General features: G+C 40.9%; 1 protein-coding gene across 1 annotated transcript in view; it reads left to right on the top strand.

The window, feature by feature from the left end:
• The window catches only part of thsd7ba (thrombospondin, type I, domain containing 7Ba), a gene marked incomplete at its 5' end in the record, with an annotated part of 151,091 nt that overhangs the window by 66,615 nt on the left and 57,477 nt on the right, over positions 1-26,999 (top strand). Inside the window, 5 exons of the mRNA XM_079463917.1 lie at positions 2,753-2,944; positions 4,830-5,058; positions 16,576-16,691; positions 23,792-23,924; positions 24,268-24,371. Coding sequence (XP_079320043.1) covers positions 2,753-2,944; positions 4,830-5,058; positions 16,576-16,691; positions 23,792-23,924; positions 24,268-24,371 — 774 coding nt within the window. The remainder of the gene's footprint in view (positions 1-2,752; positions 2,945-4,829; positions 5,059-16,575; positions 16,692-23,791; positions 23,925-24,267; positions 24,372-26,999) is intronic.

Below are 26,999 nucleotides of genomic sequence, written 5' to 3'. Positions count from 1 at the left end.
AGTTACTGCAAATCTAGTTATTCCAGAAATTATACACATTCATTCCAACTACTTTGGGTTAATGTTTAAAACAGACATATTAACAAGAACATCAATACATGGTAAGGTTCTAATGTACTGTGGATATATGTAGGCCTACATTTCAATATAACTGGATATAGGACTGTATTCTGTTCCTACAGTGAATAAAGAGAGCATGTCTCCATAGATTCCATTGAGGCATAAAAAAGTATTATCTTGATGGTTTGGTATGGGTCGCTTATATTTGGAACAATGCTTATAACCAAACAGATTTAGCCTCCCATTGACTTCCGAAGTAGGAAAAAATACTTTATAATGGTTTTGTTCTGTTGAACACAAAGGAAGGCATTTTGAAGAATGTAGGACAGCAAACAGTTCTGGGGTAAGTTTGACTACCATTGTATTTCTTCCATTAGTCAATGGGGGGCAAAATCTGTCTGGTTATAAGCATTCTTCCAAATATCTTTCTCTCATCAGAACAAAGAAATATATACAGATTTGGAACATCTGGAAGGTGAGTTAATGTTGACAGAATTTTCATTCATTGGAAGTTAGAGATGCATATTTATCCTAATCCTTAATATTTATTTAGTTTCATATGTCTGTCTTACATTCTTCACATTTCTCAAAAATATGAAACACCTGATCTGCAGGAGCTGACAGAAATCCTAATGAACTCAATTCAAGTGGTCAATAAATCCCCACAATCTCTGTGTCAGGAGCAGACAAAATGCCTATTTTCCGAACCTGTCTTTCCATGATGTAAAAACCTCAAAATGGATACGTGGCTGTTGGATGTTTCGTGTGTTGTCTGCATTTTGTTAAATTGTGCTCCAGGGCTCTCCACCTCATACACACAACAATTATCTTCAGATTAATTGAAGTGCGGATCACATGATCACGGCAGTGTTTTTCTGTAGCACTTCGGAGGCCAAGAATACGCCCGCAACCCTCCTTCACCAGCCTCTGTGCTTTGATGACTCAAGGAACTGGTGCGCTCCGGGTTGGAGGTGGTGGGCTGAAGATCCGCCTTAGGGAATATCTTACATCTATGCCTCATTTGACGGAGAACATCACGCTTTCTTGGCCTCTTGTCATGGAAGCAGTTATAGCGGGGGGGGGGAATAAATAGATAAGACATCTGCCCCTGGGTTGTTATTGCTGAACTCCGTGTTTGAAAGTGACTGACAGGGTTCAATGGAAATAATGATGCTGCCTTGTCGGATACAAAGTTCTTTGCTCACAAAAATGTTTTGTCATTGTAAACCCACTTTTATTTTTTAGGAAATCGATCTGTTGATCTATGTTGCATAATGCTGGATTCACACGGTAGCGGTGAGCGGTGGAATTGCCACCTTTAAGCCGATGTGGCTGCTGTTCACAAAAAGATAACATATTTGTATCTTCAGCTGCGCATGAGACAAAGATTTGTTTTAAAGGTTTAATCTTTATAGGGATGTGTTGTGTAATCCCAGACAAGTGAATGAATTGATTAATGTCTCTCTTTCATGCGTGAAATGAGTGTTCTCCTTTTACTAACCTCAGCAGAAATCACTCTTTTTCTCCTCTTTTCGATGGATAGCTCACTGACAGCCAATAAACAACATGGCAATTCTTGCACTCCAATACCATTTCCTGTTCAAATCTTTTCCTTCCTGAAGAGAACATGAAAACAAAGCCCACTCATGCGATCGAGTAGTCATTAGTGAAATCAGTGCGAACACACAGTGCAAATATTTATTTTGCTTAATTTGTTTGAAGATCGCAGAGTGGAACCTTATTATAGAGAAATTATCATTACAATGTGATGTGCTGTCTTGGCTTTGACAGCGTTGATTATGTCACTCTGTCAGGCGCTAATAAGGGTTTGGAGAATCATGTCATTGTTCAAGGCTAGGTTGTGTTTGGCGTGAATAAAGTCATTTCATTTGCACATTTCCTGTTTCAGTGCTTGAACACATAAAAGCAGATGAAACCTCTTATTTGGATGAAATCCATTTTGTCTTCATCAGAGGAACTCAAAGATGAAAGCTAAATAAGTGCATTTGTTATGTGTGACCTTTCGGTAATCATGGTTTACTCTTCTGTTGATATTTTACTGAATAGCTTATTCCAAGGGTAAAAATATGAAAATATGAAGAAAAAAGGAGATGTCAAGAATGGTAAAAGTTGCAGCTTAAAATAATACAAAATGAATAAAAATTTATAAAATGGCAATTCAATAATAAAAAATCATCCTATAAATAGTATTTTAAATTAGAAAATGGACAAATAGAAACATCTTTCCTGAAGAAGTTCATGATATCCATTAAGCCAGATGACTAAAATACATTAAAGGGATAATTCTCCCAAAAATAAAACTGTCATCATTTATTTCCCCTCATGTCATTCAAAACCTGTAAGAATATATTTTGAGAAATGTGTTAGTGGTTTTGTGTCCATACAATAGAAGTCAATGGGGTCCGTTGGGGTCCACATGGGGTCGATGTTGCTCGGTTACCAGCATTCTTCAAAATATTTTTGTGTTCTGCAGAAGAAAGAAAGTCAAACAGGTTTGGAAAGATATGAGGCTGTGTAAATGATTAGAACATTTCTTTTTGGTGAACTCCCTTTATAATCTATTTGGAGTGTAAACAGATTTTTGCAAACGCTTGTACCGTCAAGTCTAACAACACTTGTTAGATTAAAACATGAAGTGACATTAAAACTCTTTATATCCTTCAATCAACAGGGCAGTTTATTCCTGAAGATCTCTGTGAAGATGACCCACCTCCTAAAGTGGTGTTCTGTGAGATGGCATGTCCAGGTGACTGTGTGCTCAGCTCATGGTCCGACTGGTCCTCCTGCTCACACAGTTGTTCAAGTAAAAACTCAGAAGGGAGGCAGAGCCGCACACGAACCGTATTGGGATTACCAGGGGAAGGTCAGTCGACTCTTGCATGCAAATATATGCCACATAAACCCAGAACGTTTCACATATTTTATAGTTTTGTGAGATGACGTATAGATTTTTATCATGAGCTCAGATATTTGGCATAAATTCATTGTATAATTGAAGAATGTTGAACGGCGTGTTACTGGTACTGGCCAATCCATGCCGTCTGGGTAGCGCACATACTTTTTTATGAATTTGTAATTCTTGAAACCTCTGGGGATGCAGGTGTAATTTTTCTGTGTTTTCGTTCCTTTTTTGCTCTTTCGCTATTATGCTATTTATTCAAAAAACTTTAATAAAATGAAAACTGAGACAATGCTTGGAAGTTGATTTCACAGGGGATGTAGTTAAAACTCACTCTGAGGGTGTCATACGGTAACAGTTTCAACTAGAGACGATTTTTGTTTTGTGAGCCGAGAAGCCATTTTGCATTCTGTAGATTTAATTTGCAGGAACGGTGATAAAAATGCCTTTTTGTATCTCATTTTTCTGTCTGCCTACATCCAGCTGTGGGTTTTTCCAATCACACGCAGTCCTTCTGGAATGACAGAAAGAATGGTATAATTAAGACTTAAATATACCTTAGCCAAGAGACTACTGCCGCCCCCTCTACCGCCACACAACACACACATGCTGTGAAATACTCACATCTCAAACACACACACTTTTCTGTGCATCTTGTCCCAGCCTCACATTCTCTACACACCATCCTCCGAGTGTCATTAATCAGACAAGCCCTTATTAATATTCAGCTGGTCTACGTAAGGCTCATAATGAGTCCCTGTGTTATGGAGAAAGGCTGAATGTCAATACAATGTCATTAGCTTCAAGGGCAGATGGTGCAGGAATTACTTTTAATTATAGAAAGTGCAGAAGTACATTTAGAGGCTGATCCAGCAGAACTTGTCGCAGGTGTTTCTGAATCAGGTGTGAGTTACTCGTTCTATTTCCTGCATCAGGTGTGGAAGATTTTTTTAAAGATGCTTTCAGATGACTTATGCTGCGATCGGAGGTGGGAATATTCAAGTTTAAATGTCCTAACACTGACCTAAGTGCTTCCAGTCAGTCATGTGTCACGGCTATTTTTATCATTTTCTGCTGTAAAAATACCTTAAAGTTTGATTTTACGTTTGGTAGCTCTGCACCTATCTAACTGGAAAAATTTTGGACGTGACTTCAAATGACGCATCTTCGTAAGATCGGTGATTGATGTGCCCCGAGCGGTCGGACTTCAAGCACCTTTCCAGATTTTATTTTCGAGTTTGGGAAATATCCTTAATCTGAGCTGTTTCAAATGCAACATAGCAATAGAACAAAACTTACAAGCATTACATCGTTAAAAGGGACGTATGAAGTTTTTTTATTATAATTTAAAGTTTTATATTAATCTAATGTCACGTATGTAGCATAATGGCGAAGCTCCGAAAAGCGAATGCATCCATCATAAACAGTATCGTAAAACCGAATATATCCTGAATATTATGAGTATAATAAGAAATTAAAACAAAAACAAGCATACCGCTGCACTAAATTTGGATAAGTTAACATCTAATTGGTTATTGCTTGTCTAATGACAAAATTTAGTATGACATCTGGTCACAAAACACATAAAACCAATGAGATTTAAAGGCATCAACGTTTTGCCATATTTGCTGCGGTAAGGCGACTTTTTGCACCGTTTATTCTCCTCATAATATGCTATAATTTACCCTATTCAAACAGTATATCTACATCCTTGCACATATGTCCCAGTAGAGTTCCCATTCACATCTCTTGTCCTCATGTAGCTTGTTAACATTTTATGGAGCATTAAAGCAAACTTAAGAGAGGCTTTTCAATCCGTAATGCGGTTAATGATCTTTCCCATTCCCAGATAAGACGTGTCCAGCTGCTACTGCTCTGGAGGAGTGGAGAACTTGTAATGATCATCCGTGCATCATATTCTACTGGGAAGCATCGTCATGGGGCCCGTGCATTGAAGATTCCTCCATGAATGTAAATGGAACGGGCTACTGGAACGGAACGGACACCTGCGATGCTGGGGTGCAGATACGTAAAGTGGTCTGCATGAAAATGGGCGTCGGGCCGGTTGTTCCCAAAAGGTGCTTTCTTTTAATATTTATGTGAAAAATGTGTAAACCATTGATTTGTATATTTTTTGTAAAAAAAAAGTAAAAGTATTATTGAGGTGTTTCGTAGAGGTTAGATTATAAACAATGTAAATTTTCCACCATCGCAGGCAGAATGGAGTAAAAATTGTTCAGAGTAGTTCAGAGTTGTATGTTTGTATTTGAAATAACAGAAATCATCTACTGTATCTGTTTGTCTGTTCCTTTTCTGACACAAGCAATAAGACTTTGTTCAGACAGGCAGCAACAGTTTTGTCATATACAGGATTTTCCTAATGGACTCTTAAGTTGTTTGAAGTTTGAACAAAAAATAATAATTGCTATGGCAGGCAACCAACGTAGAAGTTCCAGATATCGGTCCACAGTCTCAACAACCGGGCCAATCTCTTTACTTGAAAATTGACAGAAAAGACAGATAACTAATATACAGAGATACACAAGCCCATCGTGCTATTCAACACTTTGATTTTATCATTACAAATGTTTCAAAAAACAGACAATGACGCATTCAAATATCTCATCACATTTGTGTTAACATGAAAAATATTACATTCAAAATTACAATATAGTAGTATGTTACCACAATTCACAGTACAGTTTAGCTATAGTTCTCTTTATGAGTGCTTATAAAGGGAAATGTTAGCTTACTTTAAATGTGACTAAAGTAGGCCAGTGATTTGCTTGTGTCAGTGAATCATTCAACAAACTTGTTCAAAACAGCTGATTCATTCAAGAACGAAGCAAGTGTCTTGATGAATAACTCACTGAATCATTATGAATCGACTGAGTCGTTCTTTTAGGAGAGAAACACAGCAAAAAGACAAATGAAAGTGTTCAAATGAATGTTAGTGCGTATATGCAAGCTAAATAGAGCGGCATTGAGGGAATTTGTAAGCTTTAGCACTGCAATGCTACAGTAGCACCGGTACACCGTGCAACCCTACCAGCTGGGATCATTGAAAAATCGTAGTTCGATCAGCAGCGAAGGCTTCAAAGATATTGGCTTCACTCATAATGGCTTGTGATACTTTTACACACATGAATGCTCTGTACAGTAAAACTGAAAGTGTTTTCTTAACGGATGTTTTCATTTCTTTGACCTTTCACTAGAGTACTTGGTTTTTAGTTCAGTCTGTCAATATTCTCAGTAATCTGTTGTGAATGGATGTGAATGCAGGCATGACTGGACTGTTTCTTTCTCCATGTCCTGAATCTGAAGCATTGAGGTTCATGTTGCGCTAGGTATTTTCTTGATAAATGTTTCCTAAGGGAGTCCTGTAATGGTGCACTGGGTTAGAATAAAACGCACAATGCATTGCATGGAGAGGATATTGTGTTGTGCATCAGGAAATGAGCCTCCTAAATAATGGAGGCGTTTATCCATTTCTTTCTTTTATAATAATGACACAGACATACAGGGCGTTTATGGGCCGGTGTATTTCACTGGCTTTGTAATAAGAATCTTGCTGTGTGGAATCTCATTCTGGAGGAGATTTCTGACTCTCTATTGAGTTCACAGTAGGATAACTTGTGAAAGAGCTTGAAAGGTTTAATGTGTGTGAAGGAGCAAAAGGTGTCAAAATGTTATGTTTACAAATTAACTTGTAATCTATAGGTGCTTCTGCACAGTGCCTGCTCAGAATTCTTTGGAAAGATGCAATACCGCATGAAAGCTGTTTTGATTCTGTGTAAATTTACATAATATATTCAGTACATTCAGTGTCTTTTTTGCATTTTATACTTTTATACTTCCACAGAGATCCATTCAGTCAAAGGTTCTCTCTTTCTTTTTATTATCTGAAGAGCCTTTTGTGAAACAAAATTTGTTTTTTATATTTAAGAGTGTAGGTGTTAAAACGTAATTCTCAGTATGCATTGGATGGAAACGTTCTATCCCATGAGGGCAGGGGGGCTGAAGAGCGGCCAAATTCAGATAGGTCACAAATTTTCATTTTCGAGTGTAAGTTGTCTTATAGATACTAAAATATTCACAGTAACAATATTAATCATGATGTCTGTTTAATAGGTATTTTTTTAATGAACAAATAAATATATTAATTAATAATAAATTTGTATTTATATAGTGATTTTCTGGGCATTCAAAGTGCTTTACCTGGAAGGGGGAATCTCCTCATGCTCCACCAATGTGCAGCATCCACCTGGATAATGCAACGGCAGCCATATTGCGCCAGAATGCCCACCACAATTCCAATTCGTACATATGGGGGATGATTAGGAGGCCATGAAATATAGATGCGAAAGAGCGAATTTGGCCAGGGTGCTGTAGTTACAACCCTACTCTTATTAGAAGGACATCCTGGGATTTTTGATCATCACAAAGAGTCAGGACATCGGTTTAACGTCTCATCTGAAGGACGGTGCTTATTGACAGTATAATGTCCCCGTTACTTTCCTGGGGCATTAGGACCCACACATACGACAGTGTGAGCACCCCCTGCTGGCCTCACTCACACCTCTTCCAGCAGCAACTTAGTTTTCCCATAAGGTCTGCCATCCAGATACTGACAAGGCTCAGACCTGATTAGCTCCACTGGGGAACCAGTCTAGAGCTACAGGGTGATATGGCTGCTGATTATATCTTTATATTATATCTGATGATAGCTTTATGATTATATCTGTCACGTTTAGTTGTAATAAGCATTAAAATAAGTATTCAACAAAAGGTATTTTAGAATTGGGGAACATGGGCAACATGACTGAGCAGAAACTGGTACAGGATTAATTAACTAATATGGAAATCAGGCTAAGGGAACACAATAGACAAAACGAGAACAGAATATGTGACAATATCAGTCAATTTACTCCTACATATTATTTAGTTTTCTCCTTGTTGGCCCACAAATCACACTTAAAATTTGACTGTAAAGATTAGAGAGAGCTTGTAACCATTGTGGCCAATTGACCCATTGAAATTCTACTTGGCACATGTCATACACTCCTCACGCTCATCGCATTCCAAGCGTTAAATTACGACTCCGCCCATTACAGCAGTGGCCATCATGAAAAGTACAGTATTGCGATTATTCGCTACTCCTCCAAAAGATTTGGGTAAATTGTCACGAAAATTGGCTCACCTACATTTACATTTACATTTACATTTACATTTACATTTACATTTACATTTACATTTACATTTACATTTACATTTACATTTATTCATTTGGCAGACGCTTTTATCCAAAGCGACTTACAAGTAGTTTTATACAGTGTCACATTACTGCAGAGCAATCAGGGGTAAGGTGCCTTGCTCAAGGGCCCTTCAGTCATGACCTGCTGGCCCTGAGATTAGAACCGGCAACCTTCTGATCACAAGCCCAACGCTCTAACCATTAGGCCACAGCTGACCACCTGATCTTTTGATGTCAAGACCAGATGATTCCTCCCAGCTATCTAAATTGGCAGAGCGCATTGAAGATATAAAACATTGGATGACCTGTAATTTCCTTATTTTAAATTCTAATAAAACAGAAATATTACTTATCGGACCAAAGACTAGCAAACCAAATATTTCTGATTATAAACTGCAAGTTGAAGGATCTACTGTTACCCAACAAATACTGTAAAAGATCTAGGCGTTATATTAGACAGCAACCTGTCATTTCGAAATCACATCTCAAATGTCACAAAAACAGCCTTTTTCCACCTAAGAAATGTTGCCAAATTACGAAATATTCTATGTGTTGCTGACGCGGAGAAGCTTATTCATGCATTTGTGACCTCAAGACTTGACTACTGTAGTGCGCTACTTAGTGGTTGTCCTGCATCATCAATAAACAAACTACAGTTAGTTCAGAACGCAGCTGCCAGAGTTCTAACCAGGTCCAGAAAATACGATCACATAACCACAATGTTATCAACCCTTCACTGGCTACACATTAAGTATCGTATTGACTTTAAAGTTCTTTTAATCACTTATAAAGCCTTAAAGGGTTTAGTCCCTACCTACCTAACAGAGCTTCTATCACACTACAACCCATCACGCTCTCTAAGATCTCAAAACTCAAGACTTTTGATAATACCTAGAATAATTAAATCCACCAAAGGGGGTAGAGCTTTCTCATACGTAGCACCTAAACTCTGGAATAGCCTTCCTGATACTATTCGAGGATCAGACACACTCGCCCAATTTAAAGACAGATTAAAGACACATCTTTTCAGCCAAGCATTCACTTAATGCAAAATAAACCACCGGGAGACTGCTGACATTAGATATTATTTACTAGATGCTTATATAACAAGTTAAACTATTCATGTACTGTGTTTTACCTTTTTTGTGACATTCTTTCGTTGTCACCTCTGACATCTGTTCCTCCAGTACGCCGTATTTCCGTTACTTTTGCTCTTCTGTCTGATTTCGTGTCGTGGGCACGCTGAGGGAAGTGTGGTCTGGGTGTGGTGGTTGCGCTGGGCAAAACGTGGGCTTGGCCCCGGTGGTGCTGTTTGCAGCTCTTGTTCACAATATTATCGTATGGAATAACACAATATTTATAATCAAGCTTTTTAGTATCATGGTCATTGCCAATACACTTTAACAAATAAAGGTGCTCAAAACGATTTTCACAGTGATGAGATAGAAGAACCATTTTTGGTTCCACACAGAACCATTCAGCCAAAATGTCTTACTTTTTTATAATCTGAATCTTTTTTGCCACAATGAACCTTTTGTGAAACAGAAAGGTTCGTGGAACCAACAAGTTCTTCAATGGCATCGAAAGAAACCTTTGAAGCACCTTTTTATGAGAGTGTATTGTGTTTTGTAAGAGTTTTCTTTGACATGCTTTGTAATAGTTTCATGCCATTGCATTGTGTTAATACATCAGACACAGCTTAAAAAGAACAGATCACATTGCTCTTGCGAAGTGTGCAGGAATCTAAAAATTCCATTGCTCAGAGATTCACCAAACAGATAAATCACCACAGGTGTGCGCATGTGGTATTTATGTGTTGAGTGTGTGAGTAAATTTATGAGCTTTTCTCAGACTCACACACACACATCATTGCTCTTCTGCTTTGCTGCATGCGCTGGAGGGAAAGAGCAGAGCGCATCAGTTATGGCTCATGTTCGGTTATTTCCAGGGCTCTGCTGAAGGTTCACATGTAGGTGGAGTGTGCTTCAGATAGCTCTCTATCAAAAGCGCATTATTTCACATTTCATTTAAAACACCGGGGCTGAGCTATTTAAACACCATGATTTATGAAAAGGCACAACAGAGGGATGTTTATTTATCTTCAGCTTTCAGGAGCTAAACCCGCGCTATATTAATGCGCTTATTATGATTTGCCTCTACAGTGAAATAGATAGACTCAGAACTTCTGAGATCCGTTTGGCAGGACCGCTGCTGAAATTCACAGCGCCTGGTATGAAATGATTTTGGGTGGGTCTGGTAGGTCTGAAGATTAAATTAATAGCTGTAACCAATGTTTCCCAACTTGTGATTCACAATATATAACAAAGCTTCAAATTTGTTTAGATAGTCCAAATAGTGTTTGCAGTCAAATAATGTGCTCTTCAGACACATATATTTCACAGCTGAATGAAATATATTTTTTTAATAACAGAAGAGCGACAAACATGGGTGAATCAAACAGAATGTCTTCCATTTAGTCTCGTCACCTTTTATTGTCTACGTAACCATGCAGATGTTTTTTGGTCATCGCATTTTTAAGACGATTTGTCAAGTCTAAAGTAGATACAAAATGTCTTGAAAATGACCGCTGCGCTGTTCCATGCTGCTTTCTTTAAATGCAAAATCACATTCTGCGTGACTGATTAAAAAGCCACTGCCAATTACCAACTTGCATATTGCTGATGTCAAAGAAAGCGCTGTGAGAAGTCTGAGCTTTTAGTGAACTGACTGTGATCAAAATAAAGACACGCAACAGATTGAAACAGTGCAATTATATTTTTGTGTCAACACTAAAATTACTATCGATTTAAAGACTTTGACGATTTATTAACGAAATTCACACACTGGGGTTTCAGTTAAGTGATTTTGTCAGTGTAATCTGAGTTAAATACAGGTTTGAGATATTTACACTTCATTTGAATGTACTAAAAAGTAAAAAGCAAGATGTTCCCAGATCACAAAGTCCTGCACACAGGCTTGATTTGTATAACTGAATAAATAAGTATACACAATCCTGTGAATTTGTAACTCTTTAATGAGCTGAATTTGTACAATCTTTTTCGTATGTTTCAGCACGAGTTGCTTTCTCGCCCAGGTGTGGGTTTAGGGGCGGGGCTTCGGTGTGGCATTTTTCAAACAATCATACATATTTGTACAATTCACATTGTAGGAATTCATACGAATTAGCCACCTCATAAAATACATACAAACTCCCGTGAGACCAGGTTGTTAACCGCGTTTGTAAAATACGGGCTAAAGTCTCAAAATCTAAATATGACATTAAACACATCAAAGTAGTTGTCAAAAATGACAAAAAGAAGTCATGTGTTGTAAATGATAGAAGCAGAGTGTCTGCAGTCCCTTCAGTCATTGTTTCTTTACGATAAACTAGTGAATAAAGCACAGCTATTGACCAACCAGAATCAAGGATTGGAACTTACCGTGCTTTGCACAAAAAAATAGAAGCTGGGGTCCTAAATATTGATTTCAATCTTTCACAATTTCTAATTCGGTCATTACTTATTTGAGTTGGTTATATTTTCACCGAACGTTATTTGAACTGTGTAAAATGATTTTGTGTAGAGAACAGTAAATCACTCAAAAATGTATCACATATTTGAATAAGTTATAGCATATGCTTTTTAAAATAAAAATATATATTATTCATGTGTATTATGAGAACATTTGAGGACAACTGGATGGTGTGATGTACCCTGGTGGCCTTCATATAAGGCCCTGCAATAATTTCCCCAGTTGTCCTCCCTGATGACAGCTCTGATCAGATAATACAGGACGATCTGTCTGTTTGATTCAGTAAAAAGGCAAGGAAAGGGCCTACCTGTTGACTTCTGTAAGATCTCCTGTTCTGTGTTCCTTTCAACCGATGTCTTGCATATCTCCTCCCACTCAGTTTCTCTGTTCTGTTGTTTTTTCCTGAAACTCTATAGCGTCATTGCCTTTGGGTGTTTGCCCTCCGTAATGACATTCTGCTCCACAGAGCACAAAAGAGAGAAAAAAAACTGAAAAGATACATGCCTCTGTTCTTATTTGTCCCTTCCTTTGATCTGTCCTGTTTGCTGGGCTCTGCAGCCTGTAGTTGGTAGAGTCCTGCTGTGTCGAGCCTTCCTCTCTTTATAGCTGCTACATGCTGGGAAGGAAACTGAGTCTGGAATGATATGTCTGAAATCCAGCTCACAGGCATTGACGTTTTCCAAAGAGCAACACGATCTCAAACGAAAGCATGTATATGGTCACAATCGGAAAGATATCGTTTTGAGACATCTTCTCAGCAGGACATAGACCATAGTTTAAGTAAAGGTTTACTTGAAGCAAGAAAAACTTGGGTGCAGAAGTGATATAAAAGTGTGTGTTTACCGTCTGAGAACTTTCTCAATTTACAAAGCATTAATCCGCTAAAAGTAACTTTTAAATAAAGTAACATAATGTACCACACAAAACTGATTTGATTTTAAATTGAATATTGTATATTTATTATGAGTGATATATTTCTGTGGGTCATTGTTTATTTTTTATTTATGTGCTCTCATAATCTTTAATCTTTAAAATCTGAAAATGTACTGCTGCTCTGGAGTACCGATCCTTTTGTGATGATGTCAGTTTGACGGTTTCGACCAGGGGCTCTAATACTAGGGGGGCTCAGCCTCCAATGAGGATAAACAGTGCCCTGCACTATTATTTGGCACCCTTGGTAAATATGACCAAAGAAGGCTGTAAAAATAAATCAGCATTTTTTTCTCCTTTTGATCTTTTATTTAAAAAATCTACACATTATAACATTTCATTAAAGTTAAAGAATTTGAAGTGGGGGGAATATCATATAAAGAAAAACATTCTCTAATGCACCCTGGTCACAATTACGGCACCCTTAGAATTCTTATAAGTAAAATATCTCTTTTAGAAAAATAAGTTTTAAGCTTTAAGAAAATAATTAAAACAAAAAAATCAAATTTCCAACATCAGGGCAATAATCAAGAAGTTTTTATGGACTGGAGATGTTGAAATTCAGTTTGAAACAGGATGTGTGTCCAAATTGTCTCAATGCACAGCGAGGAGAAGAATTTGAGTGGCCAAAGACTCTTCAAAGCACAGATGGAAAATTGCTGTAATGATTTTAATTTTGGGGTCAGAAAGCATTAAATAATAATAAATGAACTGCACCTCCATCACCACAAGTTGTTCGGGACACTGTTCAAGAAACAAACCCTCTGCTCTCATGCAAAACCAAACTCCACCATATTAATCTGCCATACTGCAACTTCAACAAGGACCATATGAAATGAAAAATAGTTTTTATGTCACCAATAACGCAAGATAGGTTTGGTGCACACATGTTTAAAAAAATGCCTCATGTCCACAGTTAAATATGTGGCCAGATCTTTATCGTTGAGAACCTACTTTTATTCCAGAGGTCCTGGACATCTTGTTCAGATACATGGCATCATGTTTAATATCAAATACCAACAAATAGAAAAATCAAAACCTAACTTGCGCTAATAGAAATATTATAATGGGTCGTGGTTAGATCTTCCGTATAGCACACTGGTTCAAAATAAGCATCAAAATAAAAAAAAATGTGTCACTGAGCACAAAATCAAGATCCTTCCATAGCCTTCCCAGTTTCGTGATCTGAACACTACAGAAAATGAGTGGGATGAACTGAAGATAAGAGAGCACCAACATTTGAGGGATCTTAAAATAATCTGTGAAGATGGACTCGGAAGACTTGCCATATATTCTCAAACCACGTCAGACATAAAAGAAAATACTCCGAGCTGTTTTTCATGCAAATAGGGGTTGCAGAAAGTTTTGAATACACAGGTGCCAATAATTGTGACCAGGGTGTATTAGAGAAAAATATTATTTTCCATGATGTCATATTCGCCCCACTTCAAATTGTTTTTTATTGTTGAAAGTTGGAAAGTTGTAGATTTTCTAAATAAAAGATCAAAAGGAGACACAATGCAGAATTATTTTTACAACCTTCTTTGCTCATATTTACCAAGGGTGCCTATAATAGTGGAGGGCACTGTTTATCTATTTATGATGTATACATTACCAAAATAAATAATTAAGGAAGAACATGCAGAATAAAGTTATTGTTATTAAAATTCATAACACATTAATCGATCAATCTGCAACATGTATAATTCAAAGTGACAACAAAAGCCACAAATCCATATAATAAATGTCACAATCAATTGCTGAGTCATTGTTTAGTAGAAGGAATAATTTGATATGATGTTTCCCTGCCATTCATTCGGATTAGCACCAGCGCTGTCTGTCCTGTGCATGACTGCCTGTTCATCTATCACATCCACAATACAGTATGTTTTAAATGAAAAATACTGAAGCATCTGAAAAACGACAAAGAGCTCCTAGGTACACTTTTGTTTACTCTGAACTCAGAACAAATGTCAAAGAGTCGAGGAGAAAGAACCCATATAATTAAATGCTATAATTAAAGTAGCCTACGAATCAAACATATTTATAAACAAAACAAAACAAAACTGAAAAAGCAAATGAAGCAGAAAACAGCAATGAACATATAGAGTTCTGTAGCGTACAGTCGGCGTATGTTTGTGGTATTACTTCACAAGTTTCTATTAGCATATCCAATAGTATATCCACAAGCACACATTTCGAGTCATTTCACTAAAACAAGATTCACACTGTCAGCCTTAATGCTCAATTCAGATTTTTGGCTCAAATCCGATTTTCTGTTTGGCTGTTCACAAGGTCCCGCTAGCCTTATTATTCCTTCTATAACCCAAAGCAAACTAATCAATGCTATAATCATTTGTTCTTTGATTTGAAATAGAATTTGCAGTAAAACATGCTTACAGTATGTCAGCAAAGACCACGACGTGTACCTACAAAACGCAGATTAATCAAAACGTTGAAACTATTCACAACTGGATTTGTTTGAAGTGATGTTTTATTGAGTTCGCTGCTATCCGAAAGTCACATTTTCTTACATTAAAGTAATGGGAAAGTTCCACTGGGCAGCCAACCACAAACTCTCACAAAAAGATCTTCTTGATAACATGCCCTTCAATCAAACATGATCCAAAAATACTTATCAGCTTGTTGGTAGTAAAATCAATAAAGTAATAATATTTAAGAAATAAAATATTTATATAAAATATCAGTGGGACTATTCCTCATTGGTGGGAGAGACAATATGCCCGTCAGGTCTGTTTAGTTACGTTAACAGTCGTTCACCCCAACCTTACCTTACAACTTTATTATTAAACACTCGTTTAATCTTGTTTACCACTTTTTAATCTTTTTTCAATATATAAAAAATAAGTTGCTTTATGATCTGATACTGTATGTGATGGGGAAAAAAGAAGGAATGAGGCAGATTCGGACCTGCAACGGTATGTAGTCAGCAGATGCTTTACTAGCTACGCCACTGAAGTTGAACAGTGTCAAAACTGGTAGGCAAAGTCACTGTATATAGCCTCTGCTTACAAAACAGGCTATTTGCATTCGGTGTAAAAAGACACTCCGTAAAAGATATTAGGAAATTCTTGGGGGTGCTTTGCCGGGGCTAAGCAGTTTTCTGACAGGGCTATAGCCCCTAAGAATGATTGTTATGTAGCTGTCAAGCTCAGTAACTCCTACAAAACTTTCTTAAAAGGAGAATTCTCGTCTAACACATTAATAGCACACGTGACAGCATCTCTAGCTAAATGAAGCACAGTGAGCTCGCTTGACATATAATGAGATGAAGAAACTGCACACAGACCTATTTGGTTCTCACATGTATCGTCAACACAGCAGATCTGAAATTGAGAAATGAAAGATTTGAGAACCAGACCAGTCTCTGGTACCCCCACTTACTCTTTTTATATACCTCCACATTTTAAAGCAATTGCCTCAGTGGATATACAGAACATAGTATGTAAGAACACTGTGGGCTCTCTCTTCCTTGTAGGAACCTTGTATAACCCCTGTTTCTATAATACCAAAAATAACTCACTTTTAACATATATTCAGATACAGTCTACGGTTTATTTTTAATGGCTGAGACATGATATATATTACATAAACTTATTTTACATTGCAGCCTTGATCTTCTATCATACAGATACGGATGTGTCGCAGTTTCTGTAGTTTATTATCATTATATAATGTCTGTGTTTGTGGGGTTCAGTAACTCCTAGATTACATCTGCTGTGAGGATTCTCCCATCCCAGACGATTAAGGACAGTGCGGTTTTATCAGCTCATTACACTGTGACCCAAGAAACCTCATCATCGATTGCTAACAGTAAACATCATACAAATGTCTTTTTTTTTACTGTTTTGTGTCACAGGTGTCCAGATTCTGCTCGACCAGACACGTTTCGGCCCTGCTTGTTGCCTTGTAAGAAAGATTGCGTTGTGACGCTTTTCAGCGAATGGACAGCGTGCCCAACCACATGTCTGCCAGGTACAACTGATACAATCACTGGAACCAATGTACACCTGTGCACTGTTTGCACAGGAACATTTGGGTTTTATACGCAGGCACATTTTTGGCATTATTTTTAGGAATTTCTAAAATATCTTGCTCCCTTTAATGCACTTATAAGTAAGGTTGGGCATCGTTTTAATCTTATGAATTCCATTCTCATTTCAATTCTGGTTGTCAATTACCAGATTAAATTCCAAAGTTGTATGTAAAACATCATATTCACATGCATGGTAATTTAGCCTCCTTATTTCACAGGTTTGCAATATATCCTGTATATATTGTGGCAGGGTAAGAAACACTACGGACACAAGACAGCCGGTGTAAACAACCCCGGAGGGGAATTTATTGACACACGTGGGGAAAAACTCAATCCACTGGTGACAACCCGAGGTGCTCGTGTTCAACCAATTGCCTGCCAGTCCGTGCTCGTGCAAAGATGATTTCTTTGTGGTTCCGTTACTCGCTGGAGTCTATAGGAAGAGAAGACACAGTATTAGCCGTGAGGAGTACAAGCTCCTCGAGTGATGTGTAAATGTGGTTTATATGCCCGGCAGCTAATCAGCATCAGGTGTGGGCGATCAGCATTAGCTGCCAGGCTGTTTCCCAGGTGATGCTGATCCTGGATCTGTACCCTCCGCCACACTCCCCCCCCCCAGCATCGACCTGATATCCGGGCGACTTCTGTTGGAGCCTCGGGAAGAAAGTAAAGGTGGGAGGGAAGCGTTGCCTGACAGACCTGCCCAGCCGGACCACATCCGTGACAGCCCGTCCGCATTGCCGTTTGAGGCCCCGGCTCGATGTCGCACCGTGAAGTGGAAGTCCTGGAGTGCGAGGAACCACCGGGTCACCCGTGCGTTGGTGTCCTTCGCTCTGGCCATCCACTGTAAGGGGGCGTGGTCTGTGATCAGGGTGAAGCTGCGGCCCAACAAGTAGTAGCGCAGCTCCAGGACTGCCCACTTCACGGCCAAGGCCTCCTTTTCCACCGCGGCGTACCTGGTCTCAGCCGGCGTCAGCTTACGGCTTATGTAGGTGACGGGGTGCTCTTCTCCTTCCTGAATCTGGGACAGGACAGCTCCCAGTCCGGTGTCGGAGGCGTCCGTCTGTAAGACGAAAGGGCATCTGAAGTCCGGGGCGTACAGGACCGGCGACGAGGTGAGGGCTTGTTTGAGGGACTGAAATGCCGCTTCTGCCTGATCTGTCCAAACCAGGGACTCCGGTAGCCCTTTCTTCGTCAGGTCTGTCAGGGGGCTGGCTATCGAAGAGAAATGGGGAATAAAACAGCGATAGTAGCCCGCCAACCCTAAGAATGCACGCACCTGAGTCTTGGTGGTTGGACGGGACGCCAACCGCACAGCCTCTACCTTTTTCTCCTGGGGCTTGATGAGTCCCCGACCGATCTGGTACCCCAGGTACTTGGCTTCCGTCAGACCCAGGTGGCACTTCTTCGGGTTGGTTGTGAGTCCAGCCCGACGTAGCTCATCAAACACCCTCCGGAGTCGGTCCAGGTGTTCCTCCCAGTTCTCGGAGTGTACCACCACATCGTCAATATAGGCCGCTGCGTAGTTTTGGTGGGGTCGTAATACGATGTTCATCATCCTTTGAAATGTTGCAGGAGCTCCGTGTAGGCCGAATGGTAGGACTCGGTATTGCCAGTGGCCACTGGGGGTGCTGAAGGCGGTCTTCTCTTTGGCCTCGACTGACAAGGGTACCTGCCAGTAGCCCTTGGTGAGGTCCAGTGTTGAGATGTACCGAGCCCTACCAAGGCGATCGAGCAGCTCGTCCACCCGTGGCATGGGGTACCCGTCAAAAGAGGAGACTTCATTGAGCCTTCTGTAGTCGTTACAAAACCGGAGGGTGCCATCTGGCTTTGGGACCATCACGATCGGGCTGGACCACGGGCTACGGGATGGCTCAATGACCCCTAGCTTGAGCATCCGCTGTACCTCCTCCTCGATAACCAGCCGGCGGGCTTCGGGTACGCGGTAGGGTCGTTGCCGTACGACGACTCCGGGCTCCGTTCGTATCTCATGTTTGATCACGTTGGTCCGACCCGGGTGCTCTGTGAACACATCCTTGTACTGACGAACCAAGGCCTCTAGTTCAGTCTTCTGGGCCGCCGATAACTGCTCCCCCAAGTCCACGACTGGATCGGACTCCTGGGCGTATGCAGCCACTTGTTCCCGTGGGGCGACCCACCTCTTGAGCAGGTTTATGTGATAGACCTTCTCCTCCTTCCTTCGTCCTGGCTGACGTATCCGGTACGTGACCGGCCCCACCTTCTCGACCACGGAGTATGGGCCTTGCCAAGATGCCAGGAACTTGGAGGTGGCGTTGGGCACGAGGACAAGCACCCGCTCGCCAGGTTGTAACTCTCGTGTCTGTGCGGGCCGGTCATATATCCTCTGCTGGGCACGCTGGGCCTCTGCTAGGTGTTGTTTCACCAGGGGCATCACCCGGTCGATCCGCTCCCGCATCTCCGTCACATGTTCGATTACCGTCCGATGTGGCGCAGGCTGCTGTTCCCACGCTTCCCGCGCTATGTCTAGCAGTCCTCTGGGCTGACGGCCGAACAACAACTCAAACGGGGTGAACCCGGTGGAGGCCTGGGGAACTTCCCGAACCCCGAACAGAACGTAGGGTAGCAGAAGGTCCCAGTCACGCCCATCTTCGGCTACCACTCGCCGTAGCATCCGCTTGAGGGTCTGATTAAACCGCTCTACCAGTCCGTCCGTCTGTGGATGGTAAACTGATGTGCGAAGCTGTTTAATCTGGAAGAGCTGACAGAGGTCCTTCATCAGCCGAGACATGAAGGGAGTGCCTTGGTCCGTCAGGATGGCGTTAGGAATGCCCACCCGGCTGAACATCATGAAGAGTTCCTTGGCGATATTCTTCGCGGTGGCTTTACGTAAGGGAATGGCTTCGGGGTACCGAGTGGCGTAGTCCACGACGACCAGGATGTGTTCATGGCCCCGGGCGGACTTTGGCAACGGCCCTACCAGATCCATGCCGATCCGACCGAAGGGTACCTCGATGATGGGCATCGGTATCAGCGGGCTGGGGGGAGGGCGCCGAGGAGATGTCCGCTGGCAAGTGGGGCAACTCTGGCAGAAGCTTCTCACTTCTGCATCAATCCCTGGCCAGTGGAACCGGTCTCGAATTCTCTGTAGGGTGTTCTGGGCCCCGAGGTGTCCTGCCATCGGGTGGGAGTGAGCCAGTTCGAGGACCGCGTTTGTCTTGGTCCTGGGCACCACCAAGAGATGTTTGACTTCCCCCCGCCGCTGCGCGACACAGTAAAGTAGGCCGTTCTTGACCACGAAGTGGGGGAGAGGGTGAGGTGCAGGGAGTCGCTCCTGTCCCTCTAACAGTCGAACCTGGTTCCAACAATGTTTCAGGCGCTCATCTTCTCTCTGTTCACGGCCAAACGTTCCTCCTGCCGTGACCTGCTGGAATAAATCCATATACACATTAGGCTGGGGATTTTGGCACTCACCCTCTCTCTCGCTACCGGTGGCCATGAATGACGGCTGCTTGTCTCGAGCCCGTGGCAGCCGGCGTCTTTGGCGGCCCCCGTCAGTCAGCTTTTCCCGGACCGTGGTAGCCAAGAGTCGCTCGAACCCGGGCCAGTCCCGGCCCAGTACCACCGGTACCGGGAGGTCCTGAACAATGCCCACCTCGATCTGCCATGTCCCTGGTTCGGCTGTGATGGTCACCCGGCGTGTTGGCACGTGCTGGGTGTCGCCGTGGACGCAGGTGATGGGAACTGTGGCTTTGCTCTCAGGCAGCGGTCGGGCCACGGTGGGCTGGACCAGGGTGATAGCACTGCCTGAGTCGAGGAGGGCCCGGTGCGATTTCTTCCCCACACGGACAGCCCTTATGGGTGCTCCCTGGGGAACAGTGCGGTGCATGGTGCATCCCGTCATCCATGCACGGATGCCGGGGGACGCGGGTTCGGTGGGCATGGGCTCGTCCCTGGGTTCGGGGGCCGCCGGCCTATTCACTGGTCGGAAAGTACCCTCCGGCCGTCGCTTGTCATATCCACCTCTCCGGGGCGCCGTCCTCTCTCTCTCTCCAGTTTCTCGTGCAGATGAAGCTTCCGCTAATTCCACCGCCTCGATCAACTCCTTCGTCGTCCTCGGGTTCATCATGCTCACCGGCCGCTGGAGGTGTCGGGGTAGGGCCCTTAGGAGACGGTCGATCATCACTCTTTCTGCGACCTGCAGTGCAGTAGAATCGTCCGCCAGCAGCCAGAGATGAACCAGGCGCATCAGTTGAGCGACCTGTTGTCGTACCGGCTCTCGTTCGTCATAGCTCCAACCGTGAAATTGTTGAGCTGCACAGGGAGGCGACAGTCCCCCTCGTGCCAGGATCTCACTTTTCAGCACACGGTAATCGTCAGCCTGGGCAGTTGGTAGGGCGTAGTAGGCTCGCTGCGCTTCTCCTGTCAAGAAGGGTGCTAGGATGCGCGCCCACTGGTCATTCCTCCACCCCTCCCTGTTGGCGATAACTTCGAAGGTGTGTAAATATGCCTCGACGTCATCTTGGGCTGACATCTTCGTCAGTAGCATGGTAGCCTGGTGACGCGGTTCGGCTAGCGGAGCTCGAGTTGCGGCTGCCTGGAGCTGTTCGATCTCTCGGTCTGCTCGCTCTTGTCGGGCCACCAGCTGGTCGAAACACTGCTGCTGGCGGACTGACACCTCCGTGAGTCGATGTAGGATTTCCTCCATTTTTGGTCGCGGAGAGAGAGAGTGTGTCCGTAGTTCCTGAGACGAAACAAAAAAAAAATTTTTTTTTTTTTTTTTTTTTTCAAAAATTCCGCTGGCTCAAAGGTCTCTTACCACTATGCCCGCATTCTCCTCCACTTGTGGCAGGGTAAGAAACACTACGGACACAAGACAGCCGGTGTAAACAACCCCGGAGGGGAATTTATTGACACACGTGGGGAAAAACTCAATCCACTGGTGACAACCCGAGGTGCTCGTGTTCAACCAATTGCCTGCCAGTCCGTGCTCGTGCAAAGATGATTTCTTTGTGGTTCCGTTACTCGCTGGAGTCTATAGGAAGAGAAGACACAGTATTAGCCGTGAGGAGTACAAGCTCCTCGAGTGATGTGTAAATGTGGTTTATATGCCCGGCAGCTAATCAGCATCAGGTGTGGGCGATCAGCATTAGCTGCCAGGCTGTTTCCCAGGTGATGCTGATCCTGGATCTGTACCCTCCGCCACAATATATTTATGAGCACCGTTTTGTGTGCATATACGTAGTACTTGTAAGTGTGGTTACAATTTATCCATATTTATAACATGCTTTGTCGGATTTATTACCATCTGTATTACGATAGTTTAACTGTAAATATTATGATTAAACTATTGTTGCTATAAGGAAAAAGAAACAGGTCACAATAACATAAAAGATGCTCTATATTTTATCAGACCTCAGATACTGCAAGTTCATAATCACTTTTAAGCAATACAACATAAATATTTGCACCTAAATAATTTGTCAATTTTGTATAAATAATAAAGTTAATACATTTATTTTAATATTAAATAACTTAAGAAAATTAATAAAGGTAACGTTATTTACTTATTTACTTTCTTTTTATATCAAATAATATTATTTAAAAAAATAATAATGCTTTATTTATTTACTAAACAAGTCTTTTTAGAAGTACTTGGTAATCAGTATAATGCCACAAAAGCCGTCAACAGAGCTTTATCTGCTACTGAACCTAAAACGTTTCTACATTCGCTTTGATAGGTCTGATAGTTTCTACTATCCAATGATACCGCAGTGTTGTTCCATCTTGTTCATACTCAGGCAGGAGACGAAGTGGGTTTATAAAACCTGCGTTCAGATTCCCATTGTAACTCTGCCTATAGAACAATGACAAGAGTCTATCTCCGTTTAACTTTCTCTGACTTCTTCTGACTAGAAACACCTTGAGCAGGTGTTGTTGTACCATTATAGACAGTGGAAAATTACTGCTTCCCAGCATTGTCTTGTAAAGTTATTGGGAACCTTGAGAATGAGACCACTGCTAACTTATATCTACTTGTGAAGACAATGCAACATCCAACAGCATGTAGAATATAGATTTAAGAAATGTAATATATAATATAATAACTAGATAGAAATTAGTATAATCTATGACTACATAGGAAACATTTTATATAATTATAATAAAGAATAATAAGGATAAAGAAATAAGAAATAAAATACAACACAAAATGTTTGTCTGTACTCTCAAGAATTTCATCAACTTTAGACACAAACAGGTTCAGATCCTACGATCTATCAGCATATACAAATCTGCAATACCAAAATTTCTAAATTCAATAATTTAATTCCCACAAACCCTCTTTTGTGTAATAATAGTCTTCCTTTCCTTTAGAAAAAGCATTCAATTCACAGAGTTAGTTATTAAAACCTAGAATTCATTTCTGCCACGAGGTCTGTGCGTCGGTAATGAAAATAGGATTGCTATGGGGATTACAGTGTGTGTTAAGGCCAGATTTTCACACGCTCAACGTAGTATTGCACGGACTTCTGGCTATGTCAAATATCTCCCCTGAAGAAGCAATAAAAGCCAGAGTAGATCGCTCTCAGAAATACTTTTTTATTTTACTAGTAGAGCAGTTTTATTACGTCTTAATCGGACTATTAATTAACAATCACTCCCACCGAACAGAAGCGAACGGACGTTTATTATGATTGAATGAAATGGTAACGCTTTTAGAAGAAATGTTTTCAAATAAGCGATGTCCCTGGTGTAAATAACGCGCTTTACCCTGTTGAGTTTTCTGTTGATGTGATTGCCCTCTTAATTGTGCTATTATCAGTCTTTTAGTAATTAGCAATGTGTAATGAGCCTTACATCGGCTTTTAAATGAAGTTGTTACATCAGCTTACAATTCACAGAGCTGAGAGAATATGTAGTCAACTCCAGCACAGGCGTCATATCATTACCTCTTAAAAAAAGAGCTTGTGCATTTCTTCCTGCTGTGATAATCACTGACAGGATGCTAATAAAATGAAAGATCAGTGAAAATAATGTTTTATGTGTGTCTGTCATGCAGGGAACGGCACCGCGCACACACAGTCACGATACAGGATCATTATCCAGCTGCCTGTCAACGGCGGTCAAGAGTGTCCAGACACCCTGTACGAGGAGAGAGAATGCGAGGCGCTTTCGGTTTGTCCTACTTTCAGGTGAATAAACTGAATTGTTATATATTATGTGCTGTTTTGTGAGCTTACGGTACTCCACACATGGAGGTATATTGTATCTGTACATTAATGCTCAAATAACTGAAAAACACATAAAATAACCTTTTAAGAAACATTTCTCTTAATGCAGTCTTACACAACTTACACAAAGCATGCTTGGAATTACAAAAATAATTTGCCCAGTTTTAACAATTCTGTGTTGACATAACAAACAGTATTTCTGTTATTTTCATGCACATTTCTGTACCTGGACTATACAAATGCATGTTAACTTCCACACAGCAAACCTTTTATACCAAACTATAAATATTTTTCTCTTTTACAGGTGGAAGACGCACCAATGGCATCCATGTACTCTGGTCCCGGACTCTGTTCTAAAGGGAATGACGGGAGCAACGGAATCATGTGGGAAAGGGTTAGAGATGAGAGGTACAGTAAGAAATGTTCTGATATGTTTGTAATTCCGCCTGTTGTTTTAAATCCCTCTGTGCCGTGTGCATTACTGTGCGCAAATATGATTGTGTTTACTTGGGTTTGCGTGGTGTTTGAAATGTTAATGTTGTATAGTGCATTACACTCTTATATGTCGGAATGGAAGTAAAAGCTGTCAATCAAAGACAGCGAAAGTCACATGCATTTTTCATTTACAGTGCAGATCCTTTCTCCGGTCCCACTTACTGTGTGTTCAAAAACATTGTTAGAGAGTGTGGTAGGAATGTTAAACAAAACAAATGTTTGGTAATCATGTTCTGACACTTTTAATTATACTGTAAGTAAAATACATTAAGGCCCAGTTTTACCCACAAGGTTTAAGGCTAGTCCCAGACTAAAATTAATGTGTGACCTATCTAAACTGAATATAACTTGCCCAGAAATATCTTTAAAAAAAAAATATATATATATATATATATATATATATATTTAAGCTGAGCTGTGCCTGTGAAACCGGGCAGTTTGAGAGTGCAGTAAAACGAGCAAGATCAGCTTCAACTCCTGGACCCAACGGTATACCATACAGGCTCTACAAGAAAGCCCCTGGAGTGTTGAGCTACCATTGGAGATTAATGGCTGTGGCATGGAAAAAGCAGGTGACACCAAAGGTCTGGAGACGGGCAGGAGACATACTGATCCCCAAGGAGAAAATTCCTCAACTATTAATCAGTTTCGCCAAATAAGCCTCTTGAATGCGGAAGGTAAGATTTTCTTCAGTGTTGTGGCCAAGAGACTCTCAGCATTTCTGAAGAGTAAGCACTTCATCAACACTTTAATGCAGAAGGCAGGCATTTGGGGTTTCTCTGGATGTTTGGAACATGCTAACATCATCTGGCACCAGTTGCAATGGCAAAAAAGGAGAAGAAAGACCTGCATGTGTTTTTTATAGATGTTGCAGATACCTTTGGATCAGTGCCACAAAATCTGCTGTGGACAGCCTTTGACTTCTCGCACGTTCCACAGCAGGTAACAAAGCTGATTAAGGCATATTTTCAGGATCTCCAATTCTGTATTACCACACAGGATAGTACCACCACATGGCAACAGCTGGAGGTTGGCGTTATGGCAGGTTGCACAATTTTACCACTGGCTTTCACAATAGCAATGGAAATAATAATCTGGGCATCGCATTGGGTAGTTGGAGGAGAGCGTTTGAAAAATGGGTTGCGCCTACCTCCAATCGAGGCATACATGGATGACATGACAACCATCACAACAACCAAAGCATGTATAAAGTGGCTGCTGAATTAGCTCCAGGTGAACATAAATTGGGAACAAATGGAGGTCAAACCCAGCAGTATTTCTATTGCCAAGGGCCGGTTTACCAACGACAGGTTCTGTATAAAGGGCGATCCCCTCATAACCAACAATTGGTGAGTACACAAGTGAGGAAATGGCTTGGGCTTAAAAGATGCCTTAGCAACGTACGGCTGTATGGAATCCAATGAGGCTGAGGATGTGTCGCTTTGTTGGGAACCATACAAAGGGCATCACCAGCAGCACCTCACCAAAAGGCATCTTTCACCTAGGATAATGGATGTGATGAAAGTGGGATTGGACACACAACTAATGAGACGTCTCTCTGATAATAGCAAGGAAAGTTATGTATAAATATGCTATGTATTTCTAAAATCATTTATCCCCCAAACACAGACGATGCCTTGCCGACGAACCCAGTGAAACCTCAGACCTCCTTTCCTCTATTCATATTCTTGACTGCTCCCCCTGTCATGCATAAGGCATGGGAAATGTCCTATTGGGCAATTAAACTGTGCTGAAATAGTGGGATTATAAAACCCTGGCCAATTAAGTGAATCATCCAGGGCATATTTAAATGCCACTTGAATTCTCCTGGACGACAGAGTGTGTCCAGAATGTACCAAAAACAATTCCTGACAAGGTTTTTACACTGACGGCTGCCATTGAAAGTCATTATGAACTCTGGTCGCTTGTCCGAGTTAGCAACAATAACTAAGGGGCGGGACTTACCGATTTATATCAATTTATAACAGCTGAATACATCATTTTTGAGACTACCTTTCAAATTTCCATATTTCCAAATTTTGGAAGCACTTACTCAGTCTTTATTTTTCCACATTTTAGAATAAAATTAGACAAGTCAAAATCATGAAATAACACAACTGTAACTGTGGAAATTATGTTGTGACTAAAGCATCAAAAATGCATGAATTCTATGTTATATTTTTGGCATCTTCAAAGTCTAGAATTTTCTAAATTGTACTGCTTTTTATTTATTATTGACAAACATAAGTTTTTTAAAATACAAAATTTAGTTTTCGAATGAAAGAAATTGATATGTTGGCACAATTATATTTTTGTCTTCAAATGTCATTTCAAACAATGAAACAAGATTTTTAAGATCATGAGAAAATGTATAATGCTATATAATCCATATATAATTCTGTTCGGAATTTAGTGAATTATTGTAGTTGTTATAAAGTGTAAGTATAGAAGGGAATGACTTCAAATTTTTTTTAAAACATTTTTACATTTTAAGTAGTATTCCAACTTTCCACATTTGTCAGGATTAGATTTATATAAATT

The sequence above is a fragment of the Barbatula barbatula genome (genome assembly GCF_947034865.1).
Source record: "Barbatula barbatula genome assembly, chromosome: 9".
NCBI classification, from domain to species: Eukaryota; Metazoa; Chordata; class Actinopteri; order Cypriniformes; family Nemacheilidae; genus Barbatula; species Barbatula barbatula.
The sequence above is the reverse complement of the archived record's forward strand: the minus strand, read 5'-3'. Positions and strand labels throughout refer to the sequence as shown.